This window comes from Sciurus carolinensis, chromosome 12, assembly GCF_902686445.1.
Source record: "Sciurus carolinensis chromosome 12, mSciCar1.2, whole genome shotgun sequence".
In the NCBI taxonomy this organism is placed as follows: domain Eukaryota; kingdom Metazoa; phylum Chordata; class Mammalia; order Rodentia; family Sciuridae; genus Sciurus; species Sciurus carolinensis.
Window position 1 is genome coordinate 102,205,525 of NC_062224.1, and position 14,205 is coordinate 102,219,729.

Genomic DNA, 14,205 nt, shown 5'->3' on the forward strand with positions numbered 1-14,205 from the left:
ATTTCTAGCCAACCAGAAGTCAGCCTTCATAACACCTGGCTAGATGCCTTGGCTTCAAGGTATGAGGTACAGGTAGGAGGTACAGGTATGGGGGAGACAGAACAAAACCTCCAGTCCCTGGGGCCCTGCAGGCAAGCGAGGCAGAGCAAGGGGGCGGGCCAGCACTGAGCTAGAGCTTTGCTCAAACCACAGCCTGTACTAAATGCAGAAATGTTTGGCAAATATATTAAATCATATAAAAGTTCCACAGGTGGTAAAGCCCTCTGGAATTGGAGAAATGTTTACTGACATTTTTTCTAGGTATAAAATCATCTCTCCCATAAAGTATCACCTCCAAGTGAAGCAACAAAATGACCATGAAAAAAGAACTCTGTCTGCTTGGAGTTCTTTTTCCTGCCCCAAATCTACTTGAGATAATAATTTATTGTACTTCAGCAGCAGCAGATTAACATTTTTAGAAAAGCAGCACAGTGTTTTTCTGCTTTAGGACATTTTCCCAAAACGATATCTCCTCATGCAGATAATGAGAAGGTAAGAGGATCTATGTGGAGGGGGCCTGTCACGCATGTGGCTGTGGCCTCTTCCCAGCTCTGAGGGTGGGATCCAACGCACTTTCCCTCAGGGGGTGAAGGCTAGCTCGGCCTTGACGCTCAGCTGGACTCTCCACTTCTGGTCACAGAACAGTTCTCGCTTCAGGGAAGGTTGCCAGTAGAGGCTGCTCTGAGACCTCTAGCTAGATGGCTGTCCTGACGAGGAAGAACAAAAGATGATACAGAGCTTTTTGTTTTTTGTTTTTTGTTTTTGGAAAGGATGGCAACATTATTATTATCTGGACTTGTCAAGGTCATGGTGCGATGCCTTCTGTACTTTCCATTGTCACAGTTCTCCATTAGTGGTAAAGAGGGATTCCAATACTGGGAGGGGAACTGAGAGAGGGACTGAGATAGGACCAGGGGAATAAATGCAAACCAAGCCAGAGGCAGACATAAGCACTAACAGGCAAGCATAGGGCAGTGGCCCTGGGGCAGGTCAAGGAGAAAAAACCTCCACAACAAGGAGAAGGGAGAAAAAGATTCTGAGAAGCACAGAAATACGGAGTAAATATGGGTGGACAGGCCAACAGTAAGATGAGATGAGCCTGAAACTAATTACCCAGAGTCAAGGTTACTTACACATCTGTCTTTCATTCCCTCACTAAGTACTTAAGAGAAATATTTTCATTTTTATCAGAGGGAAAAAAGTGGAGGCCTCATGGTGTAGAAGTTAAGGACTGGATTAAATCTAAACTCTTCTATTTATTCACTGTATGACCTTGGACATGCTCCTAACCTCCCAGGTTCCTCATCTGTAAAGTGGAAATATTAATAAGGATCATTATGAGAATTTTAAAAGTATATACAGCACTTATCACAGACATTATTCTTAATAACTTCTAGCTATTACTAGGGGTAAAAAAAACCATGTCACACACCAGAGTTGTCTTTTAGGGTCCTCAGTAACTCATTCTCCAGTTCCCCACAGTCAGACAAGGGAGTTTTAATATTATAAACAGGCCTCTATTAAAAACAAACTGTGAGGCCTTCTCCGGTTTTCACCCTCAGAGCGGAGTTTCCGCTGCAGTATCAGATGCTACAAGGCCCTGAGCACAGGAAGTTGCTTGGGCCGGACTGATTTGGTCTTCCTTCTTCTTTCCTCACATCCTTCAACTCACCTCCTTCCCCAGGAAACAAGGCTAACTTCCACATTTCAAAACAGCTGTGTGGGGACCTTGCTCAGCGTGTTCAGTCCATTCTAAAGCAACAACCAGGCACAACAGCCTGGATTGAAGGAAACACTGTCAAGTTGAAAGATCTCAGAATACTAAACAATCTAAAATGTCAGTCACGACAGCGGTACCATAACCCATTCTCCAGGTGCCTCTGAGGCCTTATTACCATGATGGAGGAAAATGGGGGGTGGGGGAGATCTTAAATGAAAGACCTGAGAACAAAAGACCTGGGTGGGAAGCCCAGGTACAACAGTGAGCAAGACCTGAGTCCAGTTGTCACTTAATGGGCCTCTTGACCTAAGGGGAAGCACACAACAGTAAAGACAATATTTCTGCATATTGATGATGGTAAAAGAAATTATAACATGCCTAGCAGAGTGTCCTGCATCGGGTAGGCGGCACACCACAAACTGCAATGGCCATATTGGACATTTTCACTGTCCACAAGGCTGCAGGTGAATGGACCTGGTTAGGATGTCTTAATACCTTCCTCTAATATGGAGAAAAACCCTCATGCAACTTCTTTTTCTTTTCTTTTTTTGAACCATTGATTATTGATGTTCACTCTCAATTATTAGATCATTAACTTCTGCTCAGGAGCTTTCTACCCACATCTCTTAAAACACACAATTCTAGTGACTTTCAAAACTATAGATTTAATTTTCTTTGTCCTGTATGGAAATTTTAAAAATATGTGGAATGAATTTCATAAAAATCACATTATGTGCATATATAAATATACCATAAGGAATTCCACCATTAGGTATATGGAGAAAGCACTGATCCAAAATATATAAATAAATGAGTGAAGGAAGATCAGCAGAGGAAGGGGAATGGGGAGACTGGAGGGGAGGGAAAGGGGAGAATGGGGACTGAAATGGAGTAAATCAAATTCCATGCATGTATGATTTTGTCAAAATGAACCCCACTGCGATACATAACTATAATGCTCTATAAAAAAAAATAATGCCAGACTCTTTCATCTGGCCTATTACTTCTCCATTTCATCTTTGGTTTTACTTCTACTTTTTAAAAAAATATTCCTTTCACATTATAACCTTTAATTCTTTTAAATTTGAAGTTTTAAATCTCATTCTTTTTCTCTATTCTTTTGTCCCTCCTTATTCTCCCCATTTTTGCCACAACAACTCCAATTAATCTCAACTGTCTTCTTGGGGTATTTGAATTTTCTGGAATGAATACTGATTGCAAGCTCTCCATGAAGATTTTTCAACACTTTACACTGTGAAGTTCCAGGCATTAAGAATAGCAGTCAACTTTCCTTAACTCATGTCCCTCTTCTTTAAAGAGTGTCCAGTGTCTTGGATTACTCCTATTTACATGATCCTTTACCAGTGACTGAAACCTGGTGTCCCTGTTTATAATTTTTGGGAAAAGGCTGAAAGAATGATATTTGTACCATCTGAAGTTATGGGAATAAAAACAATTCCAACAATCTGAAGCACTGCTATGGCGAAAAGTCTGAGAAAACAAAACCTGGCATTCCAAAAGGGAAGTGATGAGGTTCAATTAAAGAAAAGGAAACAGAAGTGATTTCAACATTACAATCATCATGAAAGGGAAGAAATGACGTGTCATTTCCTGAGGAGTTCCAAACCTTACTTTAAATAAAGTTGTACATGTGCATACCTATGATAATCTCATACAGTTCTGAGGATGAAAATTCACGATATAAAGCCCCATGTGGTTACTATTCCATTTTTTCATTCTCTTTACTTCTGATTTCAATGATTGTTAATAAATTTATCCTAGAGAGTTTCCTGTGTCTACCTGGTTCAATTTTTTATTATTCTTGGGATAAATATTATTCTTATTTTATTTTTATCATGTGCAAATGTCAGCAGAAGAATGAAAGGACACAGGTGGAAGGAACATGAGCAGAGAGGTTTTCTTCTATCAGAGGAAGTGGATTTCCTGATTCCTAAATAGCGGCCAGCTCAGGGGTGCTGGAGAAGAGATGGCAGAACCTATCACATATTTCAGTCTCACCCTAACAGCAGCAATTACGGTGCGGCAAAGAGTTCAACATCTGGAAGCCTTGAAGCTGCACTCTTTGCAATTGAAGTCGCCCTTGTTTTAATCAGATAACTTCAGAGGCTCCTGAAATTGTACAAAACCTGAACTGGGCAGACTCGGGACTGGAATTACAAATACGTAGAAGTCACTCTGCCCAATCTGACAGTTTGCCATGCATGGAGAACACTAGTCAGTTGTGGTCCCAGACACCAGAAACCAATCTTTCATCTCGACTGCTTCAACTGTATTTCCACACTTCCCTTCTTTAAAGTTCTTTTTATCCTCTGATTCGTTGATTAGATCCATGCTTAAAAATACAGGAAAGACTGGTAACTTGGAAGTTTATACAAAATGGAAGGGTCACTCTACAATTCACCACAAAAACTGAAAAACCAAACAATGTTTGGGCATTTTTCTGTTCCTGGTCAAACCAAACAGTGAGCCCTTGTCCCTGCTTCCATCTCTATCCAGGGCTACAAAACCAAAGGCAACCACCCCAGAGCAGGATGTTTACTTCTTCGAATGTCACTGGATTCCTGCTGTCTGTTTCCCACCTGAAATCACAAGAGAACAGACTCACGGCAAAGGAAAACAACGGGCACTTGACCATTCCTCACCTTACCCATAAGACAGTGCTTCAGTTCTGCTCTTTATTTATACCCACGGCGAACAGCTGTGATGTCATGATTTATAATAAGCACACCAAAGCCTGTCTATTTTGTTTTTCTCTTTCAGTTTTATCAAGTCTGGTTATACAGCCTTTCCAACAGAGAAGAGTACCTCTCAAAAGTCCAATAAAATATTTGAGCTCTATCTCTGTTTTGGTTTCTGATGTTCCTTTTTGTTTTTTAAAAAAAATAAGAAAAACTAAAAAAATTTTATTATGGAACTTAAAAGAACCTCAAAGATTATATGCTCCAAGCACTTACTCTGTAGGTGAAGAATCTGGAACTGAGAGGGGTGGAGTGACTAAGCCAAGGCCATATGGCTGGCAAGTGACAGGGTGACAGACAGAAGCTGGAATCTGAGTTCTCCAGGAAGCTTATCCGGGGTCTCCCACCTTTCAGGTGGCTGGTCCCAGACCATCATAGACCAATGCCCCTAATTATAAAAGGGACCTGAATGAATGAATTTCCAAATAAGCATGCTTACATGTGTATAATGAAGGCAGTCTTCACCTGCAGGAAAACGGCCTCCACATTATGGAGCAGGTATTACTGTTGTTATCATTATTACCATCAAGGCACTACTGACGCTGAAGGTCAGATCATTCTTGCAGGGTGGACATTGTCTTGTGCATTCAGGATGCTTAACAGCTCTCCTGACCACTACCAACTAAATGCCAGTAGCTTCCCCAACGGCACTAAGACGAGAAAGCGTCTCCCAACATGGCCAGCGTCCTCTGGGGGACAGAGTCACTCCACTAAGGACCCCTGCCACAGCCACGCCTCCTGCACACCCACCAGGCAGCCCTCCAGCACTGCTGCAGTCAGATACCAGAGGCAGCCCTGTGGTGGCCGAGGGATGTGCGGTACATACGGATGGGAGAAGCTGCTTCCCTGGTTTCCTTTCAGAAAGACAAAGAGTGACCTGACCCCACCCAGAAGTTGACAATTTCACAGGGATAACTTGTGAAAAAACAGAGCAAAAAGATAATGGTGAAGAGGGATAGAAAATAATAAAAGGAAAAGTGAAAGAAAGGGAAGTGGAAGGAAGAAAGAGGTCACCATGAGATGGGATTTCGACATTCCAGAGTTGGTAGGACAGAGCAACCCATTATGAAGTAGAGTGGCATATTCTCATCAGGCATAATTTTTTAAAAAGGCAGTTCAGTCTGAGGAACAGGGTCAAGAACTTTCCACCGAGTCACTGTGTGGCTCTGGGAAAGGACCATTGTCCCCAGAGGTCAGATCCCTCAGGGGAGTTCTGTGAAGCTCTTTGTTGAAGACTCATGTGCTTTAAAACTCCAAAGCCCTTTAAAACAGCTTAGCTGGAGTCTCCTGGTCGTATTCCTGGTGTGCAATGAATTTCAGTGGGACTCTGAAATAATGAACATGACTTTTCACACCAGGTCAAAATCAATTTTCTTAACCGCTACTTCCTGAAAACATATTGAGCCTGAAAACATCCCCTAGGAAACAAGAAAGCTCTGGATACAGTTCAGACTGTCACTCTTCTTGGATTGTTCAGGTGGCTAATTGAATGACAGCTCCAGGTTTGACTCAGTTCTAAACATGTGGACAGCAACATGCTGTGTCCGATCTGTCCCAGGTCTAGGTTACACTTGACAAGTCGGTCACAGTTCTTACAGTATCTCTTCTTCTGCATACACTCAAATGCCCATTACCAAAAGGTTCCTTTTTAAATTAGAAGATTATAGTTACACATAGTAGTTGGGTTCATTTTGACAAAACCATACCTGCACGGAATTCGATTTCCATCCCCATTCTCTCCCCCTCACTTCCCCTACTCACCTTCCTCAACTCCGCTATTTATTTATTTTTGATTGGTACTCTCTCCATATACATAAAGGTGGAATTCCCTGTAGTATATTTATATATGCACATAATTTGAATTTGTTAAACTCATTCCAATTTCTTTGTCTTTCCCATCCTTCCTCCCTCCCTCTTGATCTCCTTCTTCTACTCCACTGACCTTTACCCTATATCAAAAAAAAGCTTCCTTAAAAAAAATCATTTTAGTTTCAATGGATAAACAAAAAAAAAATTGTACACCTCTAATTCATGATTTGTAAACTCTGAAGTGCTTAGGAATCACTTTGGTGTTTTGTTAAAATGCAGATTTTAATCCAGAAGGTCTGAGTGGAACCAGAGATTCTGTATTTCGACCACGCTCCCAGGAGATGCCAAGGCTGCGGGTCTGTGGTCACACTGAGGAGGAAGGCTTCGAGTTGACTCCTTTCTGGAAAATCACCCCACGGATGGTACTGTTTCTCTACGGCTGCCCTCCCGCTGCCCTCCAGAAGTCCAAACTCTCACGAGAAATCAAAGCCCTTCACGACATAACTTCAGCCTGGCTTCAGCTCCCTGCGCTTCCCTCGCCCAACCTGCACACCATGAAGCGACCACACCAACTCTGTGTTGTCCCCCCAAATTCCATGTACACCAAATTTCCCTGATCTGGTCCTGCTGTCCCCTCTCTGGGATGGCTCCACCACCCAGGTCTGGCCCATCCTTCAAGCCCGGGTCAGATGTCACCTCCTCTCAGAGGTCCCCAGGCCTCTGGGAACAACGCAGCGGTTCCTCCTGCCACACTGCGCACCTGGCATTCACATTTATATGTTGCTGTCTGTTTTTATAATAAAATTATAAAACTGCACAATGTCTAATTCAGGAGTTTTCTAACTTTCACGTGGCTGATTCCTGAAGGAAGGAGTCCCTCCCAGAGTTTTGGCCCCCAAATAAAGGAATATCTACTCAGGGACACCACCTCAGAGGCCCGCCCTGCACCCTGGGAGTCTCCTCAGAGTCCCCGACTGCGCTCATCAGCGTGACTGTGCTCCCAATTAAAAAGAAAAACACACGTACAGTGAAAACACTTCTCCTGTCCCCAGGTCGCCAGTGTCTCTGTCCTCACAGCAAAGCAACCCCTTGTTGCCCCCACCTGGTCCCCTCTCCCTTCATCCTCTCCTGGCCCACACCTCCAGCCACCCGACCGCACTCACCCAGGGCCACCAAAGAGCAGAGGCCTGGTCCCAGACTCCCTCACCTGACCTGCTCACGGCTGCCACTCCTCCCTGAACGCCTTCTTGGCGTGTCCCCTGGGGCACGGCTTACCTTCCTCCTCCTCTCCCCATGCCCCCCTCGCAGCAGCTCTCTTCCTGTTTCCTCTGCCAGACGCTCTGTTTTCCTAACTCTGAACACCGTGGGACCCTGGCTCAGTCTTTGGACCGTCTCTTCTCTCTTTACCCTCAGGCCCCCAGGAGGCCAGTTCCATGACTTTAAATGCCACCTACAAACTAGGGATGCCCCAAGACCCAGCTCAACTCAGAGCTGCCCCTGAAATCTACACGCGTGCAATTAAGGTGTCCAAGGCTGATGTATTCACACACGCTCCCCACTGTGCTGCTCCTCATCCCCAGCACGACTTGTCTCATAAAGCTGGCCGTTCTGTTCTACTAGCTGCTTAACCACAACCCTGGGCAGCACCAGGCCTCCTCCCTCCCTCCCGTGTAGCCCGTCCACTCCAGCTCATCTTGCCAACATCTGCCAGGCCCCGCAGGAGCCAAGTCCACACCACCATCAAGGTTCCAAACCAGGCTCCCTGCTCCCACCCGTGTCCCCAACCCCACTGTCACAGTCTGTTTTCCACGCAGAGCCAGAGCAAGCCTTTAAAAATATAAGTTAGGCCACGGCACTGTCTCAAGACCTAAGTGCTTCTAACCTTCCTCAGATCAAATCCAACATCCTCTCCCATGTCCTTCATGTCCTCGCGAGATCTGGGCCCCCACTAACTTGCACAGCTCGACCCTGGCAGCGGCCGCTCTGCTCACTCTGCTTTCCAGCTGTTTCTCCAGCGCTGGCCTGCCTCCTGGATAGTCACAAGGCTTCGCCCACACCTCATTCCCCTCTTCCAGGTGGCTCAGTGCCACCGAGCCCGACGGGACATCGAGCCCCCATCCAGAGCCGGCCTCCGCCTCCGCCTTGCTTCGTCCTTCTTCGCTTTTTCAAGCTTACCCTTCCTCTCTCTCTGCGGAACTGTAAACAGAACTAAGACGTTTCATTTGGTTCACTTGTTGATTGTGTATCCCTCAGTGCAGGCCTGGCGAATGGCAGGTGCACGACACATTTCTACCGGATGAGTAAATGCACGTTGTCAGGAGGTCAACCAATGAAGGAATCTAGGCCCGCTGCATCGTGGGAGACATCGGGCAGCAGCACTCCAAGGAGCAGGACCCTCACTAACCCACACGCTCTCCAACCTCTCCTAACTGAGGGCTAGTGGTGCGGAGGAAAGGGCCACTCACTTCCTGATCACCGTCCTGGACTCGGGTGAACTTGGGATCCCATCTTCTTCACAGCTTGGGCTTGTCAGGTTTCCGTACCTTGGAGATAAAAACAAGCCAATAGAAACAGTCAACAGCATCACAAAGCTGCTCTATTCAACTACACCAGCCCAATACTATTACATTAAGGAGAGAAATATTTATGAAATAGCATCAAAAACAATGCTGTATTCTCGACAGCTCCTTAAGGAGACCCACTGCACGCTCTGTACATTCTAAACAGAAGAGTGATCTAACAATCACACTATGTAAAACTTTCTCTTAATGTTGAACGTTTCTCTGATGTCTTAGATCATAGCGCATTTTTCCTCTCAGGAGAAGAACCAAATATTACGGGACACAAAACAGGCCAATTTCTCCTGATGTCTCTCGCACGCCCGCCACACAGCCCTGCCCTCTGCACATCCGCCAAGGAGACTCGGCTCTGCTGGCACAGCCTGAGCATTCTGGCCACTCAGCTGCGTCTGAGACTGGTCACCTGAGGTATGTCTTTCTGGAGAAGGATCATGGAAACAACTGTGGACCTCAAGTACAGGCTGACAGAGGAGGGCCGAAGAAAAGAGTTCTTGAGCTGTGGCCACAAGGAGAACAGCTGAGGGGACATGAGCCAGGCCATCCAGACACAGAAACCGAAGAAGGACACACAGGGATGCACAGGGATCCAAGTTTTTGGAAAGCAATAGGTGCTAGGATTTTAAAATCTGGATCATTACAAACTCAAATTTTATTAAACAAGCTGATTATATTATTAGTTGTTATTCCAGTCCACATGTAAGCAATCCAATTTCATGTAAGTATGTTTTGTCTGGTTCTGAATGTACATTTAGTAAATTTACATTCAATTCTTAAGGAATCCCTCTATCAACATACAATGCAGAGACTATTTCTGCAGTTTCAGAGTCCCTGTAGTTTTATAAGCTGGTAGTCTGTCCCTAGGTTCCAACGACAGAAATTCTATAATAGGTAGGTTTACATTTTTAAAGAGCATACTTTTCTCTTCTACTAATAGGATTAAAGGCCCCAGTACCCTTATGGTTCCTTGTTCCTAGGATTTACAAATCCTTTTTAACATAAAAGCCCACCATCTGGTTTGACCGACTGCCAGTCCATCTGGTGTCCCCATCGCCCATCCCGCAGGTTCCAGCATGTGCCCTTAAGCACTGCGCCACCCCCGCCACCTGCTCCTTTCTCTAGTTCATCAGCCTTATGGATTTCTTGGCTTCCCGAAGGTATTTTCCACTGGTCTCCCTCTTCCCTTTCACTCTGCCCTACACCTGCCATTTACAGGGTTTCCAAGACTACCCTTTGCTCCTCCTGAGCTAAAAAATTCAGTCAGGTTAAGATTTACTCAAATCCAGTGAGTAAGATAGGAATGGGAAATGAGAATCCTAGTAAATAAACAAAGTGGGGTTTTGGCTCTATCTTTGGCCACCATCATAGCAAACCGTGTCCTCTTGTTCTCTTGCAACAGGCTTTGTGGTTTGTTAAAGTAGGAAAGATCGGGGTGGGCGCAGCAAAGAGGGAGATCTTGGAAAGCCACTGGACCTCCCATCTATCGGACTCCAGTGACCCTAAACTCATTTCCTGCCAGCCTTCCATGACCAAATATGCAAGTTAATCTTTGTTTTTGTCCCATTAATTAGTCTATTAACCCTCTCCCTCTCTCTCTCTCTCTCTCTCTCTCTCTCTCTCTCTCTCTCTCTCTCTCTCTGGTTATCCTGGAAGTACCTTTTATTTTCCAACTGGAAGCCATGAGAGATAGAGATAAAACAGGAAAATGCTTATAAGGAAAAGACACTCATTTTACTGTTCCTGATAATTTTCTAAGAGGTTTCTACCAAAATCCTCCAGATCTTCCTATTTTCCATCTCTGTTCTTTTTCTGCACTGTTCGAGCTCAGGGCCGAAGTGCAGGTTTGGGTAGCACAACACCCACCACAGTCCCACTCCAAGACTGAGGTGCTGCGATGGATGCTCAGATGGCACCACGAAAGATTTGGAACTACGCTGGTGACCCTGGGTCCATCTATTATGACTCAGAAGATCACAAGGGTATGTCTCTCAACTACCAGAGTGTCTACAAGTTCACAATCACAACCATTTGATAACAACGGGGAGACCTGTCAGAGCCACCAATGGCAAGGCACGTGTGGCAGAGGGGGTGGCCCATTGCCAGGTTCAAATCTTGCAGACATCCTTGACCCTTCATTACCAACCCATCAGGACTCCCTTTTGTCTGGGTCTTTATTTCTGTTTCCACCCTGGCTCAAATTAGCTTAGACCAATGCCACAGCAACATAACTAGTCTAGTCTCCTGGCTTCTGCCCAGCAGCCCTTTAATATGGTGTCACTGCTCCATTCAAAACCCTCCCAAGACTCCCATCTGAGAAAAGGCTAAAGTCTCCCTCCTGCAAGGCCCTAAGTCACCTGCCCAGTAGCTCTGCAGTTGCCTGTCACACTTCTCCCTTCCTCGCCCCCTTCCAACCACTGCCCCCTCCTCGCAGCCTGCGCTTGCTCTGCACCTTCCCACACCTGTGCCTGGGGCTGCCCCCTCAGCCCTCTGGTCTTGGCGCAAATGCTACCTCACTAGGGACTCTGGCTAGGAGGTTGCTAGTAGTTGCTCCTTGTTAGTAGGTTCCGACTGGCCTTTGCAAAAGCACCACATGTTATGTTTTTACTAATTTCCTAACCTGACTCTGCTTTCATTTCTAAGGGCTTTAAGATAGCTGTGATTATTCAAAATATCTAAAATTAAGTTAAAAAGTTTTATGATTTTTAAAGCTGAGATAGTGAAGGTATAAGAAGTATGAAAATGCAAAACTCTATACGTTGTGAAAAAGGAGACTTCCAGCAGCAAAATGAAATTAAAGAACCTGTGATCCTCTGGAACGTAACGGACCAGGGCAGGGAGGATTATTTGCCCCTGCACCTTTCTTAGTATTAAGGAGAATTAACGTTTAACAGAAATGAAATAGACTAGCTATGGAATCCAGAATTCGCTAATGTTCATTTGAGAGTCAGTTTTACTAGATTAAGAATGTTTCTTTGATGTTTCTCTGAACCTGCTTATTGGTCTCCATCAAAAGTCAAAGTCAAGTTCAGTTCTTTTACACCAGGGGAGTACATATAGGGTGTATATGTGTGTGTGTTTAATTAACAGCAGTAGAAAGTTGCAAACTTGTCAACAATGTCACCTCAAATTTCTGCAAAGCCTCCCTAGGATTTGAGATCAAAGGCCCAGTCTTTTAAGAAGGTTTACCAATGAGCAACTGCCCTCTTTTAAACGGTAACTTACAAAACTTAAAATACAAATCGTCGGATGACTTTTGACATGGTTTTCTCTGTTACCACAAGGCAAAAGAAAGATTTATAAATGCCTCCTAAGACACAGCTTTCAACCATTATTTACTGTCACTTAAAAAGTACTAAGAAAATAAAAGAAAACCCCAACTTAATGTCTGACTGGCTTCTGATATTTAAACAGGAAAGGAGTATTTCCAGAAGGGATGTATTCTGTAGAGCCCATGTGGGCAGATAAAATGTTTAACATGAGTTTGAAGGGGAGGACCAGGCGCACCTGTGGATCAAAGAAACCCTGAGACAAAGTTGTCCCCAGGGACAGTCCTGCTAGTGGGAGGCCATTCTAGCCCTTGCTCTCCAACAGGAAGGCCCCAGGAGCACCCGGAAGCATGAGGGTGATTCTGAAGAACTTCTCAGGCTCTGCTTGAATCCCGCAAATGAACCAATAATAAGAGCAGTTAACAAGCACTGAGAGCTTACTACAGGACAGGCACTCTTCTAAGTACTTCACGTGGATTGTTTTATTTGATTCTTACAATGATCCTATATGGTGATATTATTATTCCAATTTTACAGACAAGAAAAATGAGGCCCAGAGAGAGCTTAAGTAATAAATCCTGGCAGACAGTAAGTGAGGCAGGATGGAATCTTGAGTCAAGTTCAAGAGCCTAGCTCTAAGTTACTTCCCTCCTGCACAAGTAAGAAGGTCCTATTACTTATTTATGTTATGTCTCCCTCCACCAAACTGTCTTTGAGTTTGGAAATCTTAAGCTGTTCATTCATTCACTAATTAATTCCTTTGCTCATCTGTCCCTCATTCAATGAGGATTTTTTATGAAGTATTATGTTCAGGTATTATTCTAGACATTAAGAAGATAGTAACAGCTGGGCACGATAATCTCAGAGGCTTGGGAGGCTGAGGCAGGAGGATCGCAAGCTCAAAGGCAGCCTCAGCAACTCCGTGAGGTCCTAAGCAACTCTGTGAGACCCTGTTTCAAAATAAAACACACAAAGACCTGGGGATGTGGCTCAGTGGTAAAGCACCCCTGGATTCTATCTCCAGAACGAACAAACAAACAAACAAAAAAATGTAATAGCAAACAAACCAAAGTCCTTGTTTTCATGGGGCACAGTTGGGTGGGGGTGAAAATAATCTAATCATCAGTTATTCTACACTAAGTCAGACAGTGAAAAGTTCATTGGAGAAAAAGAAAGCAGGGAAAGGTGCCTGGGCATGACGAAAGGTCAGAGGTTGCTCTTTCACAGGGGGATCGGGGAAGGCTCAGTGTGAATGTGACGAATAAACAGCCTCCAGAAGGTGAGGGATGAGCCATGCGGGCGGCTGGGGAAAAGAACCTTCCACCTCAGGAAGAGCCAGGACGAAGGAGCATCAAGCAGGCGGTGAGGAGCGGAGCCGAGTGACAGGAGGTGAGCATGCAGGAGCAGCGACACATCAAGAGGGTCTGCCAGGCTGCCGTGAGGACGCCGGTCTCGCTCTCATCCTGCTTCCTGCTGATTCCCCTGCACCCTGCACCCACACAGATCCATAAACGTTTGCTAAGTCAATTACTTTACTCGCTACTACCACAAATAAAGAAGGGCTGGGGAGGGGACAGAAAGAAGGGAGAGGCTGACTGAGGGTGGTGGAAGAACAGGAGGGAGGAAGTAAAGGACCCAGACCCCACAGGAAGGGGCAGCTCACGGACCTCTGGGAGTCTTTGCTTTCCTATTAAGCCCCAGACTCGGAACATCTTAGGCATTTTTCTTTAACTGACCCACAAGAATACAGGTCAGGTTTGAGAAAAATGTTCTGAAGTTGACCTTGACAGAGGAAACGACCTGGGTGGAACAGCCTGCAGGTGTCTGGAACGCCAAGTTAAGGCCAGTGAAGTCTCTGGACCACATCCCACGGATCTGCGAGGGGCTGTTCTTAAGCACTTGAAATAACACCTTTCAAGGCAGGCCCCTCTCCACACAAGTCCCACCTGAGACTGGGGCATGGCTGCCAAGACGATCCTTAGAAAGTCTGGTTCCCATTGTGAAGCCAGCTACTCAAGAGGAAGACCAAGGTCAAA

At 45.2% G+C, this 14,205-nt stretch overlaps 1 protein-coding gene across 6 annotated transcripts in view; it reads right to left on the bottom strand.

Annotated features, from left to right (window-relative positions):
• Positions 1-14,205, bottom strand: part of Rgl1 (ral guanine nucleotide dissociation stimulator like 1) — a 270,086-nt gene that overhangs the window by 47,127 nt on the left and 208,754 nt on the right. For all 6 annotated transcript variants that reach the window (XM_047520545.1, XM_047520542.1, XM_047520547.1 and 3 more), the window contains one exon: positions 8,793-8,870. In XM_047520545.1, the coding sequence (XP_047376501.1) occupies positions 8,793-8,870 (78 nt within the window). The remainder of the gene's footprint in view (positions 1-8,792; positions 8,871-14,205) is intronic.